Genomic DNA, 20,237 nt, shown 5'->3' on the forward strand with positions numbered 1-20,237 from the left:
AAATAAATATTGTTCTCTTTAAATTTTCTGCAGGGTAGGTTAAGATATATAATAGATTGGGAAGATTGAGAGCCATGATGTAGATATAGTTGGCATTGGCAGGGAAACTTTTCCCTTTTCCCCTTTAAGACAGAAAGAAAGAAAGAAAGAAACGTGTTATTTTTGTTTTACTGTAAAAGCAGAGAATCAGTTCTGCATAATCTATACGTAACAGCTAAGGTTTTATAGTTTATGTTATCATCTGTGATCTGTGCAACTAAAGGCTAAGATGGATCCTGAGAGGGATAAGGTGGGGACCACAATCTCCTAACTGGACCTTGTGAGATATTTCTTTTTACCTTTTCTATCTAAACCAACTTTCCTTCATCCTCAACATGGCTACTTTCTTTGGTTCCCCACCAATTTTCTCCCTTCCCCTTCCAAGAACTCATCACATTTCTTCATCAACAGGAACTCCACCACCAACTCCTCCACCAATTCCTCCACCACAATCTCAGCCCCCGGTGTCCAATGAAGCTAAGCAACAGAAGCCCATCAAACCAGTCACTTCATCCACTAAGGTTGAATCCACAGATTGGATAGCCACTTCCTTGACCAGAAGGTTTGGGCTAGGAGCAGGTCTTGCATGGGTTGGTTTTCTTGCATTTGGCGTCATCTCAGAACAAATCAAGACTCGCCTTGAGGTGTCTCAGCAAGAGGCAAATACAAGGTCCGTGTTCCTAGTTTCTATAGAAAAATATGAATGTGTTAAATTTACAGATCTTAGGATTTGGTTTGTACTGTAATGTAAAAAGTGTCCGAGTCTTACAAGAATTACATTTGTCATATCCTTAATCACTACTTTAGTTTCACTTAGTCTTTTTGGCCAGCCCTTCTACAAGTAGACCTTTTTAAGGCAGGTTAGAACTCATTGCAATCAAGATGACTTTTCAACATTAACCCTCTTCTCTTACATTCACCAAAATTATGCAGCAAAGCTTATATATATTAGTTGGTTCTTTAGTGATGACTGATGAGCTTCTTGTCTTGCATAGGAATGTTGAGAAGGTGGAAGAGGTGCTACTTCCTAATGGCATAAGGTTCACTATCTTTCACACTCTATTGTACGGTAGGTGGTAATTTTATACAGTTATAGGCCTTATTTTCTGATGTGTTGAATTACAGGTACTATGAACTGAAAGTTGGTGGTGGTGCTTCACCAAGACCTGGTGATCTGGTTGTGATTGATATCATGGGAAAAGTTGAAGACAATGGAGAAGTGTTTGTGAACACATTTGAAGGGGAGAAGAGACCATTGGCTCTAGTGATGGGATCAAGGCCATATAGTAAGGGAGTGTGTGAAGGGATAGAATATGTGCTAAAAACTATGAAGGCTGGAGGCAAAAGGAAGGTAATAGTACCTCCTCAGTTGGGGTTTGGAGAGAATGGTGCTGACTTAGGCACTGGTGTGCAAATTCCTCCATTTGCAACCCTTGAGTACATTGTAGAGGTTGACAAAGTCTCCATTGCTCCTGCTTAATGATTAAATGCAAATTTTCCTCTAGTAAGTTCTACCATTGTTCATAATTCCTTAAACCAATAATGCAGGTTGCTCAGCTTGTATCATATAAGATTATCCATTTTTTCTCTCATTCTTTTCAATGGGATTGAAAGGTAATATACTTTTCAACAGTCAACAAGTTTGTCTAACTACAATAATATCAACTGTTAGCAGTAATATTCAACTTGTACCACACTTCTTATCACTCTGCATATGCTAAATTCTAGTTTTTGCTATTAACATTATTTAGAAGAAGTTAATCAATAGCATTGGCAGCTGTAATGAAGAATCAAAAGATATCAGTTTTCATTTATCAGTAAGGGGACAGCTAAAACGGATAAACCAGAATCTTGTGAGGGATTTGAATGAGTTAGAATGCTTTGTACTATTGGATCCTTACACTGACTCATTTAACAAACAGTATATTATTACTTTTAACCTAAATCTCAAGGAATGATTGATCTGAGATATGTATTTGAATGTGGTTTTATTCCAAACAATTGAAAAGAAGTACCTCACAGCAATTTTTGAAAATACGATTTTATAGGCACATTATTTCTTTGCAAATTTCTAGAATGAATAGCGAAAATGAACCATATTTTTCAATGATTTTTATATAAAGCATGGATTATCGAAAACATTTCATCCCCTGCAAAATAAAGTAGCCACCCAAACGTTAATGGGCTTAATTTTAGAAATAACTTTTTTGATTAAACTAATTTTCTACCATTACTTAAAAAAGGGTATTGCTTCCTCCACCTCCGCAAGTAGATCGTGCACCTCCCCACTATTTTAATTTATTTCAAAAATATTTTACACCTCTCCACTATTTTGTTTTATTCCAAAAATATCCTACACTTTTCCACTATCCTTAACCATCTTTCTCTTTCTCTCTCTCTATGGAGCATTTACACCGTTCAGATTTGAATTTATGATATATTACAAAATATAAAATTAAGAGGAAACTTCAATATTCGTACTTCTACCATTTCTATTTTATAAAATTAAAAGTTAGATGCAAATACAAAATAATAAACATAATAATATTAATAATAAATAATGATATATTATTATTATTATATACTAATTTATAATGACGAAAGAACTAAATAAATTCTAAATATTTTAAAATTTTTTTTTTTTATATTTTAAGTATTTAATAATATTTTTATATTATTTATCTAATAAATTAAATATTTTATTCAAATTATTTGAGTCAAACATTAAAACATAATATAATGTAAAAAATTATAGATATTATATGTAAAAGAAACACATACATATATATAAATATTTTTCTAAAAATTTAGAACAAAATTTTACTATTTATTAAGTAATTTGAAAAGAAAAAAATATATTCAACAGTGAAAATAATATTGAAATCAAACATATTTAAGAAAATATATCACAAGTTCAAATTTGAGTAATGGAAATGCTCAGAGAAAGAGAAAGATGATTAAGGATGGTGGGGAGGTGTAAGGTATTTTTGGAATAAAAATAATAATAGGAAAGTATAGAATATTTTTGAAATAAATTAAAATAGTGCGAAGATACAGGATCCACTTGAGGAGGTAAGGGAGCAACACCCCTTAAAAAAACTGTAGAATGAAGAAAAAAAAAAATCAATGGAAGGGATATTTTTTTTATTTTGAGTTTTTTATAACAAAAATTGAAAAACAATTCGTAATTTTACGTTTAGAGAAAATAATATACCAAAAAAATTATTTTTTTATCTAAATCATTTTTAAAAAGTTGCAATATAAAAGTATTATTTGAAATATTTTATTTATTATTTCAAAAATGACATATACTAATAATAGAAAACGTTTTTTTTTTGTATTATAATTTAATAGCACATGACCATATTCCTAAGCTTTCTAAATTTATTCTAAATTTTGAAAACTTTACATCATCAACATATTAAAAATGAATTCATGTGCTATTTTTTCTCTATATCATAATTATTTTAAAATCATATCAATCTCTGTCTTTAGTTGAATTAGTAAAAGTTTTTATCTATATCTGCATTATATCTATTTATTTTTACAAAATCAAGTGAAGATTATAATTATTGTTTTCCCATTTTTCTTTATATATATATATATATATATATATATATATTTATTTATTTTTTAGTTTTTATTTTTAAACTTTTGCTTTCTCCGTTTTCTTCTCTAGTGCCCTCTAATAACCCTATTTCCTTAACACTCACAACATAACACGTTACAGAGCACTTAGGCCGAGGCCAGTTTAGTATACAAAACCCCTAATTCTTCTTCACCAACCTTAATTCACTCATCACATTCCAAATCTCATTCATTCTCTGTCTTCTCCCTAATATCTTCCTTCGTATTGCAAATCGGTAGGCACGCCATTTTGATCTTCTTTCCTCCGTCCGCATTTATCTGTTTATGTATGCGTGTTTCGTTTTCTCTGTTCCATTTTTCGATTTCTTTCGTTTCCTTTTGTGCTCGAGTGAAACAAAGGCGTCTATTTGGGTGTCATTGTATCACCCAACGTTGTGGGTTTTTCTCATAGTTGGTTTGTTTTGGTTGAGAATTTTGTTGCGCTTAATTGACAATTTTAATGTTGAATATTGAGTCATGTGCAATGTTGTTGAATAACCGATCGTCCCTGTGCTTTTCTTTTCCGTAAATTTGGAAGAAGCCTCAATAGGGTAGGGTTTTTCATACTTTTTTGTGAGACTATTGTTTTGAAAAAATATGTTTTTTTTTTATCTGATTTTATGCTTTCGCCATACAGCCACAGTTTGATATTATGTTCATTTGTAGATTCTTGACGCTACTCGCGACTTTTGACGAAGGATGGCTTCGAGATTCTGGACCCAGGTTCTTAGGACATTCTTAATTATGTTTTTGATTCATTGAGTTGTGGAAAGTATGCGATATGAAAACGTGTTTTATTTACTGAATGGCAGGGTGGAAGTGATTCCGAGGAGGAGGAGAGCGATTATGATGAGGAGGTCGAAACGGCGGTTGGGGATTCTGCCAATCAAGCAGTGACAAGCAGGTACCTGCAGGACAATGCAAGTGACAGTGATGACTCCGATGGCCAAAAACGTGTTGTCAGGTCGGCAAAAGACAAGCGTTTCGAGGAGATGGTTTCCACTGTCGACCAGATGAAGAATGCCATGAAGATCAACGACTGGGTGAGCTTGCTAGAGAATTTTGACAAGATTAACAAACAGCTTGAGAAAGTCATGCGCATCACTGAGTCGGTGAAGGTCCCCAACCTTTACATCAAGGCACTTGTGATGTTGGAAGATTTCTTGGCTCAGGCTTTGGCTAATAAGGATGCCAAGAAGAAAATGAGTAGTAGCAATGCTAAAGCCTTGAACTCAATGAAGCAGAAGCTAAAGAAAAATAACAAGCAGTACGAGGAGTTGATTAATAAGTGCAGGGAGAACCCTGAGAGTGAGGAGGAGAAAGAGGAAGAGGAGAGTGAGGAAGATTATGAAAGTGATGATGAGATTATTGAGCCAGAGCAGCTTCGAAAACCAGAAGCCAAATCGGATTCTGAAGCTTCTCAATATGACGATGAGAAGCCAGATGAAGGTCCTTGGGACCAAAAGCTTAGCAAGAAGGACAGACTTTTAGATAGACAGTTCATGAAAAACCCTAGTGAGATCACATGGGACGCTGTTAACAAGAAGTTTAAAGAGGTTGTGTCTGCTAGAGGAAGGAAGGGAACTGGGAGNTTTGAACAGGTTGAGCANCTCACTTTCCTAACAAAAGTTGCTAAGACACNTGCANAGAAGCTGGAAATTCTGTTCAGTGTGGTTTCTGCTCAGTTCGATGTTAATCCAGGTCTGAATGGATACATGCCAATAAATGTATGGAAAAAATGTGTGCAGAACATGCTGATCATTCTTGATATTTTAGTCCANTACCCAAACATAGTGGTCGATGATTCTGTGGAACCAGATGAGAATGAAACTCAGAAAGGTACTGACTATAATGGAACAATTCGGGTTTGGGGTAACTTAGTTGCTTTCTTAGAAAGAATTGATGTTGAGTTTTTCAAGAGCTTGCAATGCATAGATCCTCATACACGTGACTATGTGGAGAGACTTAGGGATGAACCCACGTTTCTGGTTCTTGCTCAGAATGTCCAGGAATATCTTGAAAGAGTTGGAAATTTCAAAGCCGCGTCTAAGGTGGCTTTGAGGAGGGTTGAGCTCATTTACTACAAGCCACAGGAGGTCTATGATGCCATGAGAAAATTGACTGAGTTGACAGAAGCTGGGGAGAACGGAGGGGAGGGAAGTGAGGAGTCTAAAGAATTTGAACCAAGAGTTCCAACTGCATTTGTTGCTACCCCAGAGGTTGTGGCACGAAAACCCACCTTCCCTGAGTATAACAGGACCTTGATGGATCTATTGGTATCTTTGATATACAAATATGGAGATGAGCGAACTAAAGCACGAGCAATGCTCTGTGATATATATCAGCATGCACTTCTTGATGAATTCTCAGTTGCCCGTGATCTCCTGCTTATGAGCCATTTGCAAGATAGTGTTCAGCATTTAGACATTTCAACGCAGATACTTTTTAACAGGGCTATGTCACAGTTAGGTTTATGTGCTTTTCGGGTTGGACTGATTTCTGAAGCACATGGCTGTCTGTCTGAACTCTACTCTGGTGGAAGGGTGAAGGAGTTGCTGGCACAAGGTGTGTCACAAAGTCGTTATCACGAGAAGACTCCAGAGCAGGTATTGACCTCCTCTTTTCAATTGATTGATAGTGTGGAAGCTTATTAGGTGCCTGTCTTTGTTATGGGTTCAATGCATTTATTGTTATTACTAAGTTACTGAAGGAGTATTTGTAAGATATGCTTATGTATACATGTATGATTATGCTATTTTTCTTATCATGATGTTTTCAAAAATTATATCTTAAAATACCTAGATCCTCCTCAGGCATTACGTGTTAAACTTAATTTGTTTAGTGAAACTGTGTGCTTTGTTAATCGATGCATTGCAATTAATCAGAAAATTATATGAATATATTTAACTGCTTAGATATGCCATGTCAATTAATACTGAAGAGGTAAACCTTTTTATTTGAAAAATGACATCATGGGGAGAATTTATAGCCAAAGAACTGAAAGAAATTGAAGTAATAATGTATAGCCAAGAGAGGGCTGATCTGGCTTTCTTGTTTTTTTGTTGGTTCTGCAATTATCAGGTTGCTTCCTAATAGACACTAACGTTACATCTTGTGATTCGACAACAGTATTTTAATGCATTTTAAATCAATTATTTGTTCTAGAATTGGATAAATTACATTTTAATGTTGCTGATAACTCTTCTCAATTATCTTTCAGGAAAGGTTGGAAAGGAGACGACAGATGCCATATCATATGCACATCAATCTTGAGCTACTGGAGGCCGTACATCTTGTATCTGCTATGTTGCTGGAAGTTCCCAACTTGGCAGCCAATGTTCATGATGCCAAACGGAAGGTCATTAGTAAAACTTTCCGTCGCTTGCTTGAAGTAAGCGAGAAACAAACATTTACTGGTCCACCGGAAAATGTGAGAGACCATGTTATGGCTGCTACAAGGGTTCTTCGCAAGGGAGACTTCCAGAAGGCGTATGACATTATTGTGACTCTTGATGTATGGAAATTTGTGAAAAATCGAGACAGTGTGCTTGAAATGCTGAAGGACAAAATCAAGGAGGAGGCATTGAGGACATACCTCTTTACCTTCTCTTCGTCTTATGAATCATTGTGCATAGATCAGCTCACAAAATTTTTTGATCTCTCTGTTTCTCGTACTCACAGCATTGTCAGTAGGATGATGATCAATGAGGAGCTTTATGCAAGCTGGGACCAGCCAACCGAATGCATTCTTTTCCAAGATGTCGAACACTCTAGGCTGCAGGCATTGGCATTCCAGTTGACCGAGAAGTTATCTATTCTTGCGGAGAATAATGAAAAAGCAACAGAAGCAAGGATAGGTGGTAGTGGACTAGATCTGCCTCTAAGGCGGAGAGATGGCCAGGACTATGCCGCCGCCGCAGCTGGTAGTGGAACAACATCTTCAGGTGGTAGATGGCAAGACCTGTCCCTTTCTCAGCCAAGATCAGGCAGTGGGCGTGCTGGATATGGTGGTGGTGGTGGAAGACCAATGGCATTAGGCCAAGCAGCTGGGAGTGGCTATTCAAGGGGACGAGGAACAGGTGCTTCATATGGAGGTTCAGGGAGGCCTGCGCAAAGGAGTTCAGGACTAAGGGGATCCCATGGCGATGTGTCTACTCGCATGGTTAGCCTCAAGGGGGCAGCTCGTGCTTGAACAAGTTTTAGATTTTCTTCGTATCAGTTTTGATAATTTGACTAGGGCTCTATAGCATTCTGCTTTTCTTTTTTGTAGCATTCTATTTGGTTACTGATTTTATCTAAATTTCCATTGCAATGTTTTTTATAGTTTTAGCCCTTCTCCATTCAATTTTGTAATAAGGTTTTTTACAATTACTATTTTTAACATGAAAGTATTAATTAATATATACATACATAATTTCATTTGTTGAGAACAGTGTTAAAAGATGTTTTCTAACTTGTGGGATTATCTTATTGTCCATATTGATCAATAAATATTTATGTAGGTGTAAAATCAATTATGGGACTATCTTATTGTCCATATTGGTCAATAACATGATTGATTACGTATTTACTTAATATTTGTTTCATCAACTTATTATCTATACTGGGTGTACATATTTTTTATTTCATTTTACCTTTTAAATAATTACTTTTTCAAAGTAAAATATGACCTTACTAATTTTACCCATTTTACTTTTTATGTTCATTATATTAAGTTTAATCTTTGTTTAAACTTAATTACTTTTTAAAATTAAAATAATTTATTTTATCAAACAAAAAAACACATGCACCACGTGTTTTTTTATGTAAATATTCTTTTCAACCCATAAATTTACATTATACAAGATTTATTAAGATAGAAAAAGAAGAAATTAGGGGTTGGATTAGATAGGATTTAGGCAAATCTATTATCCAATTCATCAAAAAAATATTTGATTGGGTTGAGTTTTTTTTTTTTTTTTATGTTATTACTAATTCAACTTAAAGGTCAATTAGGTTAAAATTTTGATTATTTTTTGTCACCGTCATAACTTCTGTATCAATATAGTTAAAAGAAAATATGATAATTTTTACAAAAATTAATTTAAGATTTTAAGTTAATAAGTATTTTTTGAACTAATTAAATAAGTGATAACAAGTTTATCTAAATTAATTCAAGTAAGTAAATAAATAAAGTTATAGTAAAAGTAACATATTTTGTTCATAATACAAATGTAAAAATAAGTTTTATATCATTTGTACTAAATCTATCACTTAATGTATAAAAAATGAATATTATTTTAAATCTATAACAGTAAATTAGCAATCTAGACTAAATGCATAACATTAAATCTTTTCTATTCAATTTTAACTATATGTTAATTGATTTTATTAAACATTGGAAACACCTTCACAGACAAATTTTCGACAAATATCCTAGAGGTGTTAAAATCCTTCTATATATAGATATACAAAAAAATTAGAAATGTCAAAATATAAAATATATTTAAAATTAAAAAAAAATTATATATTAATTTATATAAATATAAAAAAAATAAGACCCGCCCTTATTCAAAACCAAGACCACTACAAAAATAAATTGTCACAAAATTCTCCTAATATCCGCCAAAGAAGACTCAACCAAACTTTTCACATGAACAAGGCTTATTTATTCATTTTTAGTTGTAGTCATAAACATTGACTTTAAAGAAATATGTTCCTTTATTAGTTTATACTTTTATGTAATGTTATTGTACCAATGACTTTTCTCCCGCCAAAATACATCAACAAAAACTAAATTGGAAGATTTACAACTACATATAGAATTTAATTTTTTTTTAAAAATACACTATATTACATAAATAAGAAAACTATTCAAGCAGTCTTTATTTATTAGTCTCTTCACATACAAAATTTATTGATTGTGGTGGCTGGCTGTGGACAAATCCTATGGGATTGGTGATATGAAAAACAAATAAAATTCAAGCATAAACTTTTTCAATATATATTTGTAATTATACATGAATAATAATGAAATATTCATTAACATAATAAATGTCTTCTTCTTATTATTTATATGTTGAATTGGATTTTAACTCATTGTAAATTTGTATATTTTGAATTATGTTTTATTAATTTTTGTTTATATTTTTTAATCAAGTTTCTATCAATTAAATTTTTCGTTGAATGACATGTTCACTATCTTATGTATTAAAACAAAATTAAATGATAAAGATTAAGTTAAAAATATAAAAGTTTTTTTTTTTTTAAAATTAAACGATAATTATACTTTATATTTTAATAAGATAAACAATTAAAATAAAAATATCTAAATAATAAATATACAAACTTTGCTTCCTCGCAATTCTCATTCACCCATAAAACCATTGGTTATATATTCATCCACACCACACACTACAACACGCGGTCTTTAAATTTCAACCTCTTTCACGTTTCTTCTTCTTCTTCTTCTTGGTTCCCTAGAAGAACCAAAGAAAATGGCTACTATCATCGACTCTCATTTCTTAGCGTTCACCGCACTTGTCACTGTAAGCATTTTTAATTTCTTCTCTCTCTTTTTTCTCAATCTCATATATTTTCTATTTCTGTTCTTCTCAGACATTTACTTATCTTTGTTTAATTTTTCAGATTGGCTATCAGTTTCTGTTTTTCGTCATCACTGCGCTCCTCAAATTCGACAAAGTCACTGATTTTGCTGGTATCGCTATTCTTTACTGCATTTTGACCCTTTCTTTGACTTCAAAAAGTAACTACTATTATATTCTGTTCTGGTAATAAACAGAGAAGTAGCTGGTATATTTTATTGTTCTGTTAATGAATAAAACGGAGTGATTGTTGAAATCTTTCTGCCATCAATTTCTCTTTGAAGGAAGCACGAATTTCATTATAATTGCTGTATTGACCCTGGTGATCAAAGGCTCCTGGTATTTTCGGCAGGTAATTTGTCACATCCTTCTTCTTTTTTTTTGTGTATTTTGAATTATCAGGATAAAAGCAAATTATAGTTGACGATTACAAAACAGTTTTTATTCTCATACCTGGGTTCCGATCGATGTTGAATAAAATCGCTCTTTTCAGATAATCCTGACTTTGTTTGTTGGGATATGGGGAATTCGCCTGGCGTTTTTCCTGTTATTCAGGTATGTATATGTATATGTCTATGTCTATGTAATATGACGGAATGATGTCTTGTGTTCTTTTCTTGCAATTAAAGTAAATCGTGCACCTTGATAACTTTATGGTGGTACCGTTGTAGTACTTCTACAGAGTATTGAGTAGTATAACTTTATTGAATTATACGTGGTTTATTCCATGTATCTTTTACCATTTGGACCACTTTCATTCGAAATTCTTTTTCTTTTATCTACTACCTTTTACTTTGCCAGAACATGAATGTTTCATTTCATCTTCAACTTTATATGCTTGAATTGAATGGGTTATTTTCTCTTTACTTTGCCAGAACGTGAACGTATGATATGACTAACATATTGTATCGCTGATGTTTATTTTTGTAAAATTCCCTTTTAATTCGAGCTCTTTTATATTATACTGCATTGTTTAGCGTATACCTGGCATAGTTGTTCACTGACCAATTTGTGATTAAAGAAAGTATCATGGCAAGGCACCATAATTTTTAAAAAGGTTATTTATTCAATTTTCTGTTAAACGCATCATTTCTTCTAAATCTTCATCCTCAAGCTATATTGCCTTCAACAGTAGGATGCAGCTTAATGTCAGGACTATTCTAAGTGTCTTTATGCATGTCCCATAGTTGATCTAATTTCTGAATGTTTGTCAGAATTTTGCAGTGGGGAGAAGACCGACGGTTTGATGAAATGCGCAATAATTTGGGTAGACTGGCCATATTTTGGATATTTCAGGTTTCTTAGATTTATATAATTTTTGTTTTAAGATTTAGCATGCTGATGTTTTTTCAGGAAACCTTCTCTTTTGATGTCTTGTAATGGACATTTTACTTTGATTTTTTACAGGCTGTCTGGGTGTGGACTGTGAGTTTACCGGTTACATTGGTTAATGCAAGCGACAGAAATCCCTTTCTACATGTTGTGGATATAATAGGTTGGATCTTGTGGGCTGTCGGTTTTATTGTGGAAGGTACAGCAGATCAACAAAAGCTGAATTTCAAAAGATCATCACAAAATAGAGGGAAGTGGTGTAATGTTGGAGTCTGGAAATATTCTCGTCATCCTAACTATTTTGGTGAGGTAAGTGCTAGTATTGCTTTCAAACGAAAATATTTTGGTATTGCAGGTTGTATATGGAAGAATGTACAGAATTTTTGAATTCAGCTAGGATTATTCTAATAATCTCTTTTAGCTTTTTGAAATAGGTTTTTCTTTTTCAACTTTTTGAGTAAGGTTCAAGTCTAGCTTATGATATAATATGTGAGCTCTCATTTGATAAAATTATCGATTAATTGTCAAATTAAATTATTTACCCTAACACACTATTAGTGCAGCTGCAGCAGTTAGGGGTATGCTTAGGACAAGTTTGTCTTTGTCCTTATTGGACACAAAATTTGAAAGAGCAATCTATGAGTTTGAAACTGATCCAATAATATGTCAATTTTAACATTATATATAATTGAATTGTAGGATAAAATAAATATAAGTTTTAAATTAAATTACATTTTGAAATAAATAATATCAATATATGTGTATCATCATATCATGCATATTTTATTTCAATATATGTATAACGTTTTTTATTATACAGAGAATGCTAGCAACAAATTTTCTTAAACATACTATTGGTCAAAATTTGTTGGAAACTACAAACTCAAAAGTAGAGCTTATTAAATTAGAAATGAGACCTACAAAATTTTATGATTTCAAATAAATTTCAACCAATGATAAATTGTGACTTGGGATATAGTATAGCTATTTCCGTGAAAATGTGCATAGGGTTGCTGAGATATGCCAGAATAGACTATCTTTTACATTCCTACCTCTTCTATTTAAGATAAACTAAAGTGATAATTTTCTCCCTTTTGCTGCTTGGCTACTGGTTGATTTTGGTATTTATAGGGGTTTCAATGTTTTGACAATATTTCTTATTTTATTAGAAAACTAACGTAAAACCTTGATGGGTCATGAATGCTTAACTTAGATATTGCTTTGGTGGGGGATATTTGTGGCATCTACACCTGTACTGGAGGGTGCTGAATGGCTGGTAATCATTGGACCGATTTTTCTCACATTGTTGCTTCTTTTTGTCAGTGGCATTCCGCTGCTTGAGGTTTGCTTCTTACCTATTATTTGATCAAAATTATGCTATAACTTCATGGCTTTCCTGATGATGAATTGCATGATGGAGACAGGATTCGGCAGATAAGAAGTTTGGTAATGTAGATGGATATAGGATATACAAAACAAGAACAAGGTTAGTTTACCTCCATTTTATTATTTATTTTCTGTTTTAGTAAGGACAAAATATCTTTCTACCCAATGGGATGATGCTATGTTGTTTTGTCGTTTAGAAAAAAGTGACCAAGCTAAATCATTTTCAGCCCTTTAATCCCATTGCCACCATCAGTCTATGGGAACTTGCCGGCATGGTTCAAAACAGCCCTTCTCTTGGAGTTTCCATTTTACAGTCGTAATCTTCCACAAGAAGAGAACTGGTGAGACGCCTTTTTAATTCCACTTGCATAATGTATTTGTGTATTTTTTGTACTCTACCATTTTGGATTTCACCAGCCTGAGTATTTTATATCATGAATTAATACTCAAATTGTTTAATGATTTATAGAGTATCATTTTTGGGAAAGAAGAAAAAGAGTAACTCCAGATTTGCACCTTGAATTTCATGATTCAAGATTGCTCTGTGGATTAGAACAACATATGCCCTAGATTATATTGTAGGCATAAATTAATTCATCAAGAATAAGGTGACTATGTTGGAAAGATAAGTCATCTAAATTATGAACGGGATTCAGAGTTGTGGTGTGTTTGTGAGTGTGTGTCTATACATACATACATATATATATATATATATATATATATATACATATATATATATATATATACATATATATATATATATATATATATATATTATCAACATATGTCCAAAATACAATATGCCATTGTTTAGGAAGGTCAGATGTTCTCTCTGAATGATATGGAACTGCCTTAAAATTCCTTATTGCGTCTCTTAATTGTAGGTGAGATGATATTTAACTATTTACTGTCTGCTCAAGGTGTAGAGGAAGCAGTGGGAAAAGCAGTGATGATCTGAAAATCGACTAGGACTTGGTTCTTTGAATTTGTTTGATTCCTTTCAGACGTCAGGCTCAAGTTGCAGCTGGCATCGTCCATGGTTATGATGCAAGTATTGCTCGTTTGTCTTAGATATATATATAGTTCACATTCATGTACTATAAGTCTGTATGCAAGTATTGCTTGTTTGTCTTAGATATATATAGTTCAGCTTCATGTACTATATGTTTGTTTTCAAGTATCATGGCTAGTGCAGATACCAATGGACCATCAATTCTGTTTCTCATCTTATTATTTTTATTTCAATTCTCCTTATGAACCTGTAACTTGCCAACCGTTTCAGGTATTGAATACTTGAACACAAATGTTTTATCGACTCACCCGAATATTGTTGTATTTAGCAGAATTATTTTTTTAATACAATGTTGTTATAAAACTAAGAGAACGCTTTTGTCTGGTGAATTCTTGAGAATGTCATCTGTCATTGGGCATCCAAAGTTGTGTTGGTTGTTCGTGTGTGGTGCTTGCAGAGAGCACACAAAGAGATAGTGATCGGTGTGTGCGTGTCTCGTGCTAGTGGTAAACAAACACAGTCACAAAAACTATCATTAATGTGCCTATTCTTTTGCAACGTGAATTGGACTGTCAAAACTTTTTATCGTATCTTTCATTAAGAAGGCTGAAATAGGACTAGTGTTGTATTTGATAGAACTGTTTTCCGAAACAATTGGAATCGCAATCAGACCAAAAATTAAATATTCTATTAATTTGTTTCTGATCGTATGCTCTAGTTCCTACTTTCCATCTTCTATTGTGATTTGTTACTGGTTGTCTTACACATTTTCAAGATAGCTAAACAACCTCAACCAATCTTTTTCTCATACCAAAGGTGTTACAGAGATCAGATGATGCCGTAGTGTGTATTCATGCTCTAATCATGTCCACTACAAATTATTATAAAAAAATGTTTATTTATTATAAACTTCAATTAAAATGCAACTCATGTATCAAAAAATGTTTATTTATATTACATAAATAATATGTCTCACGCCGTACAAAACTCACATTGATGCACCACACGTTTTACTAACATTCCCGCGTGTTTATTCTCTTTTGGGGCTTTCTTGCCTTTGCACCACTTACCACACTTAGTTTTCAGATTTTACTACGTGCACCCCACATGTTTACTTATTCACCTTCATCTTTTTTTTTTGTATATATATAATATAAAAAAATTAAATTAAAAATTCAAACCAATACTCAAATAAATAATTGTTAAAAATTACGTGTTACTGATTTTAAGGTTAGTACTTGACTAATTCATTCTAAAAATAAAAAATTATTAAAATTGTTTTTCAAATTACGTAAACCTTAATTTTCTACCGAGAAGATCAATAGATAGAAGAGATAACTAATCTTTGTCGACAATTTTTTTCAAAAAAAATGCATTTTTAATTTCTTTTATACAGCATTTTATTATTATTTTTTTGAGAAAATTCAATATTTTGCAAAACTATATCTCTTTTGCGTGTTCAATTAAAAGCACCGGGGCATGATGCTAACCGTTTTTCAAAGTGTAATCGACTTGTAAGTACTGGCTTTCCTGAGAATAGGTTTAATGTAAGGAATACACGTACAAAGGCATAGTCTTACTTTTCTGATTCTTTTCTTCTTTTTTATATAACACTTAAAGGTTATAATAATAATAATAATAAGAAATGTTTTGTGTGAAGCGTAAAATTTATTATCACTATACATTATGTTACGTGGTAAGATATTAGTCATTTTTAGCTATTAACGTTGAAATGCTACACATTCTTTTGTGCTATCTTTATTCCTCTTCACCCTGAATATATGTTTGGCTATTGTTATCATATATTTACGACAAATCAAAATTAATTAAAATTTTAAACGAAAACAAACAATTATTATATTGTTGGTTGCAGAGAACAATAATATAACAAGTAGCAGGAATTAAAAACATCTTCATCCGTCTTCTTTTTCTTTTTTATGCTTTTCTCTCTCCGCGTTTTAGTGGTACACATTGTATGTGCCATTGCAAATCACCTCATTCTCTTTTTATCTCCTTCGACAAAAATTTCAACACTTTTTGGAGTGATGAGCTTCAAAAACATTCAAACTCTGTCTTGTACTTCATGGTCCTGTTTAAATGTTAAACAAAAATTATGATTTTTGTGTTGTGAAAATATTGGACCCCGTTGCCCTCGTTATTAAAGCAATTTCTAATAATAGCTTCACTTCCTGCAACATATAAAATGCGTAGTCGTTTAGTTATTGCATATTGAATTTATTGAAGAAGAAAAACTCACGTTGAAGGATACAGTTTTAAGTGAATTAAAGTTTTAGTTAGAAAAAAAAAAGCTTTTTCTGGAAGTTTAAAGTTAAAGAAGAGAAAAATTGATTGAAGGGAAGAAAATAGAATGGAAAGTTCAAAACTTTGACTTTTGTCAATGTTTGAAAACCTATTTTCCAATAACTTTTGAACACACAACAAAGTCAAAGCGAACTCTTTATTCCTTAGTTTGTTGTCTCCACTCTCACCAATTATTAAAGGCTACTAATTTATTTTTTTAAAGGCACATTTTTAAATCATTTAGTATCGTAATAGTATATTAACCATGATAATGTAAAAAGTAAATAAAGATAAGATCGCATAAATGTGAAATAATATTTTTCTATAAACAATGAATCAATCAATGTTCATTTCAGCATATTTTTTTTTTTTTGAATTAGTTTGAAATACATACCAGAAGTAAGAGAATATTTGCAGCCTGCATAAATAATTATTGATGAATTACTGAAAACCTGTATTCCATCTCCGTTATTGCTGAACGAGGCGGTTATAGCACTAACTCTGCTGGATGCACGCCTTCTAAAACATTAATCAAGTCTCAAAATTGTTAGTTACTAATTAAGTAAAGTAACCATGATAAAAATCTTTCTTTTAAAAAGACCACAAAATTAAATATTCTCAAAACCCTATACCAGTCCATGAATTTTACAGTGTCACCAAATTTACCAACATTTTTTTTTCTTTTATTAATAATACATTTTTGCCAAAAATCTTTTCGCCATCATATATATTCTCAATTTTTATATGTCTTTCCACATTAATCACTTTCACACTGTATAATATATAGAAGCTTCACCCACTAAACGTCACTTTTCGCGGCGCTTCTATTCTTCGTCCTCTTCCTTTTTTTCCACCTCGCCGGAGGTCCGGTCTCGGCTTGGCGGCCCTGGCCATACAGTCTGCGATAAAAAGCGCCATCACTATTTCACGTTTTCGTCGTTGGTTCGCGTGGGTGGGTAACTCCGCAAAGCTACGCCGCGGGCAGTGTGCTTACCCTACATCCCTAACCAGAAGCCGTTTTAGTCTCCGAACGGCGACGTTGGAGTGGATGGCTGAGCTGGCATCCGACCCCTTAGCCAATGCTTGGTATGTTTCTCTGTGAGATTGCCGTTAGTATTGATGGGTTTGGTTTATTGAAGATAAGTTACAGGAACCTAATAATGGAAAATGGATTGAACACAATGCTCTGTTTCCTTCTCTCTTTCCTCTTCAGTCACTGACTCTAAATGCCGTATCTATTATCAAGAAACGCATGTCAATCCCTAAGACGTTCTCTCTCTCTCTCTCTCTCTCTCTCTCGATCTCACTCTCATCATGAGGTGCAACCATGACTTTGCTATAGAAGTCGAAGAAGAAGCACACTAACAAGAAACACCACCACAAAAATCCTAGTGAAGTTATGTTCAGGGTTGTTGTGACTGGAGCTTAACCTGCAAATGAAACGTTACTTCACGTAGATTTTGATTTCCGAATTGCTGTACAAGTCGAAGAAGAAGTGGAGAAGAAGCAGTGATGGATATTACAAAATATAGTAAATTAGATACTAGAATATATAAATTGTTATAAAGTTTAACAATAACTTTCTGCAATAAGATGATACAAAGATTATAGTGTTAGCAACAAAAACAAGTGATTTAGAAATGATACACAGAGTTGTCTACAATAGTTATGAATGCATACATACAAGGCCATGCAGTATCCGAGTGTGAAAGAGGAGAGCATTAGAAACAATATGAAAATGAAAAGGAACATTGGAATGAACATAATTGGAGTGCAACTATTCTCACCCATTAGGTTATAAGGAGAGGAAGAAGATGATGGCAAAAGAAAAAAGATACCAACAAACATTGATCCAGAGGTTGGTCCCACGCATCTCCCGCATTTCGAGACAAACCAGAATCTATTTCTACTTTTGTTGTACTTTCGGAATGGGATTTTTGTTCAATTATCTGAATCTGCTTCAGTAATTCTTTCTTATCGAGTTTACAAGACAGATTAATATAGTAAAAGGAACATAAGACATTTATGAACAGCTAAATAAATAAGAATGAAATGTATAAACTATATCAATTAGTTCAATTATTAGTCCAAAAACTAGTTGGTTTTACTTTTTCCTAATACAAAGACATATGAAATCTTTCACGCGCGGTCTCTTTAATGAGACATTATTCATTTTTGTTACTAGGCTAACTAAGCTTATTATTAATTAATCTGTTTATATCTTCGATAAATTTTTATCATTCCCTTTTACTCCCTTAACAATAAATTCATGTATTATTCAGAAGAAAATTCATTTACCTCTCTTAAGTTCTTGCCTAATAATTCTCACGCTTTCACATAATCTTTAGATTGACACTGATTTTCTTTATAATTTTAATAAAATAGTATATTTAATATACTGCATACTGGGTAAAAACTTTAACAAAAGAATGGTGATTTCTTTATACACAAATTTTGACCACCTTATAATGTATAAATTATCATATAAAAAATTAAAGATTTGTACTTTCAAGAAAATTTGTTAATGTTGAATAAAATCAATATTTTAAAATATATGAACCAAATTACCTTATTTCTATGTTTACATGCAATTTTAATATAAGGATAAATTTAAATAAAGTAAATTAATCTAGAAGTGTTGCTTTACTTATAAAGTATGACTCAGATAAAGATATAAAGAAAATTTAGGTTTCCTTTAAGAAAATTTTAGAAAAAAATGAGTGAACTTTTTTTCAGTATTTTGTTTTTACATCAAGTGCAGGAGAAAAAATTGATTTTACCAAATTTATATATTTATTGATTAATTAAAATGTTATTGTGCATTGCAATGTGGAAAGCTAGTTTACATGCACAGGTAAGCTAACGAACTCTCCCTGATTGTTTAATGTTTGTAATTAATAAAATTAAAGATATAAATAACAAATGTTATATTGTTATCTAAAATTACAGATGGTGTGAAGGAATTTCCATATAAAAATTGTTTAATTGTTTAAACTAGATATAAGTTATAGTAGATATAACAATTAGCTGGTATTGATAGATATTTTGCCAAATGATTACCATCTATTATCAGTTTTTATCATAGTATGTGATATACTTAAAAATTCATTATTTTATTCGTTCATTCGTGGTTGTTATCTGCGTGATGAAACCATACATGATCAAAATGTGTCATGTTCATTTTCAAACTACCCTTGGAAAAAGCATATATATATATATATATATATATATATATATATATATATATATATATATATATATATTTATGGTAGTTTTTTAATACATCTCAATATATTATCGATAACAAATTATTAATTTATTATGCAATGCATATAAGAATGATATATATTATCAGAAAAATTGAGAAAGATAGAGAAAAGGTTGTCGCAAAACTTCAAATACTAAGAATGACAAATAAGTCTATTTATATGGAAATTGTTTAAATTTGTTTCAATATTTATAGAAAATATATATATTGACTAAGTATAAGTAATATTAGGTTTTTTTAATTGAGTACGAGAATGGGAATAAGTATATATATTTTTTGTTTGTTCTTATTTTCATATTTGTCCTAATACCATTATTGTAAATAAAGGCTTTGACATGTTATTTTTAACCTTTAATGTCCATGAAAACCACCAACATCATATCATGAGATATTAATTTAACGTGGAAAGATAAAAAAAGACATTGATTAACATTAGAATACAAACATTTCTGGTGTTCTATAGTGCTAAGCGACACATTTTAAGCACTTAGCCAATGTTTCGGGTGGTTTCTGAAAAAGGAGAGAGGAATTTTTTGACATCAAAAAATGTAATTTTCTATGTCAATGGACATAAAAAATTACACTTTACGATATAAATTGGAGTTTTGAATGATCATTTTCGACTTCTCATGTGTGTTTTTTTTAATAGAAGATTTTCTTTTCCAAATTTACCAAACTTGAAAACCGA

The 20,237-nt window shown here is 32.0% G+C and overlaps 3 protein-coding genes across 6 annotated transcripts; all 3 read left to right on the top strand.

Moving 5' to 3' along the window:
* The first annotated feature begins 330 nt into the window (after window positions 1-330).
* Window positions 331-1,733, top strand: LOC106764690 (peptidyl-prolyl cis-trans isomerase FKBP17-2, chloroplastic). Its single transcript, XM_014649028.2, has 3 exons — window positions 331-709; window positions 1,035-1,079; window positions 1,165-1,733. Exons 1-3 carry the CDS (start codon window positions 375-377, stop codon window positions 1,517-1,519), a joined length of 735 nt encoding a protein of 244 aa, XP_014504514.1. The 5' UTR covers window positions 331-374; the 3' UTR covers window positions 1,520-1,733.
* A 2,002-nt stretch (window positions 1,734-3,735) lies between these two features.
* LOC106773975 (eukaryotic translation initiation factor 3 subunit C) lies at window positions 3,736-7,995 on the top strand. 2 transcript variants are annotated; one of them, XM_014660752.2, is made up of 4 exons: window positions 3,736-3,902; window positions 4,333-4,389; window positions 4,479-6,272; window positions 6,887-7,995. In XM_014660752.2, exons 2-4 carry the CDS (start codon window positions 4,366-4,368, stop codon window positions 7,856-7,858), a joined length of 2,790 nt encoding a protein of 929 aa, XP_014516238.1. In that variant the 5' UTR covers window positions 3,736-3,902; window positions 4,333-4,365; the 3' UTR covers window positions 7,859-7,995. The 2 variants fall into 2 exon arrangements, with proteins under 2 accessions (XP_014516238.1, XP_022637940.1); XM_022782219.1 differs by lacking the exon at window positions 3,736-3,902 and adding an exon at window positions 3,927-4,217.
* A 2,054-nt stretch (window positions 7,996-10,049) lies between these two features.
* Window positions 10,050-14,347, top strand: LOC106762888. 3 transcript variants are annotated; one of them, XM_014647012.2, is made up of 10 exons: window positions 10,050-10,193; window positions 10,294-10,363; window positions 10,535-10,602; window positions 10,744-10,805; window positions 11,465-11,546; window positions 11,658-11,891; window positions 12,796-12,924; window positions 13,007-13,068; window positions 13,196-13,309; window positions 13,889-14,347. In XM_014647012.2, the coding sequence occupies exons 1-10, from the start codon at window positions 10,143-10,145 to the stop codon at window positions 13,935-13,937; spliced, it is 921 nt and encodes a 306-aa protein (XP_014502498.1). In that variant the 5' UTR covers window positions 10,050-10,142; the 3' UTR covers window positions 13,938-14,347. The 3 variants fall into 3 exon arrangements, with proteins under 3 accessions (XP_014502498.1, XP_014502565.1, XP_014502644.1); XM_014647079.2 differs by having other exon boundaries at window positions 10,051-10,193; window positions 13,853-14,347; XM_014647158.2 differs by having other exon boundaries at window positions 10,051-10,193; window positions 13,895-14,347.
* Window positions 14,348-20,237: the final 5,890 nt, after the last annotated feature.

Source organism: Vigna radiata, chromosome 1, assembly GCF_000741045.1.
Source record: "Vigna radiata var. radiata cultivar VC1973A chromosome 1, Vradiata_ver6, whole genome shotgun sequence".
NCBI classification, from domain to species: domain Eukaryota; kingdom Viridiplantae; phylum Streptophyta; class Magnoliopsida; order Fabales; family Fabaceae; genus Vigna; species Vigna radiata.

Bases quoted from the DNA above. Each gene is read 5' to 3' on its own strand.
- LOC106764690 (XM_014649028.2), top strand. From the start codon at position 375: ATGGCTACTTTCTTTGGTTCCCCACCAATTTTCTCCCTTCCCCTTCCA. The intron at 710-1,034 runs GTCCGTGTTCCT...TGTCTTGCATAG, and splicing joins CAGCAAGAGGCAAATACAAG to GAATGTTGAGAAGGTGGAAG. The intron at 1,080-1,164 runs GTTCACTATCTT...GTTGAATTACAG, and splicing joins CTACTTCCTAATGGCATAAG to GTACTATGAACTGAAAGTTG.
- LOC106762888 (XM_014647012.2), top strand. From the start codon at position 10,143: ATGGCTACTATCATCGACTCTCATTTCTTAGCGTTCACCGCACTTGTC. The intron at 10,194-10,293 runs GTAAGCATTTTT...TTAATTTTTCAG, and splicing joins CGTTCACCGCACTTGTCACT to ATTGGCTATCAGTTTCTGTT. The intron at 10,806-11,464 runs GTATGTATATGT...AATGTTTGTCAG, and splicing joins GCGTTTTTCCTGTTATTCAG to AATTTTGCAGTGGGGAGAAG.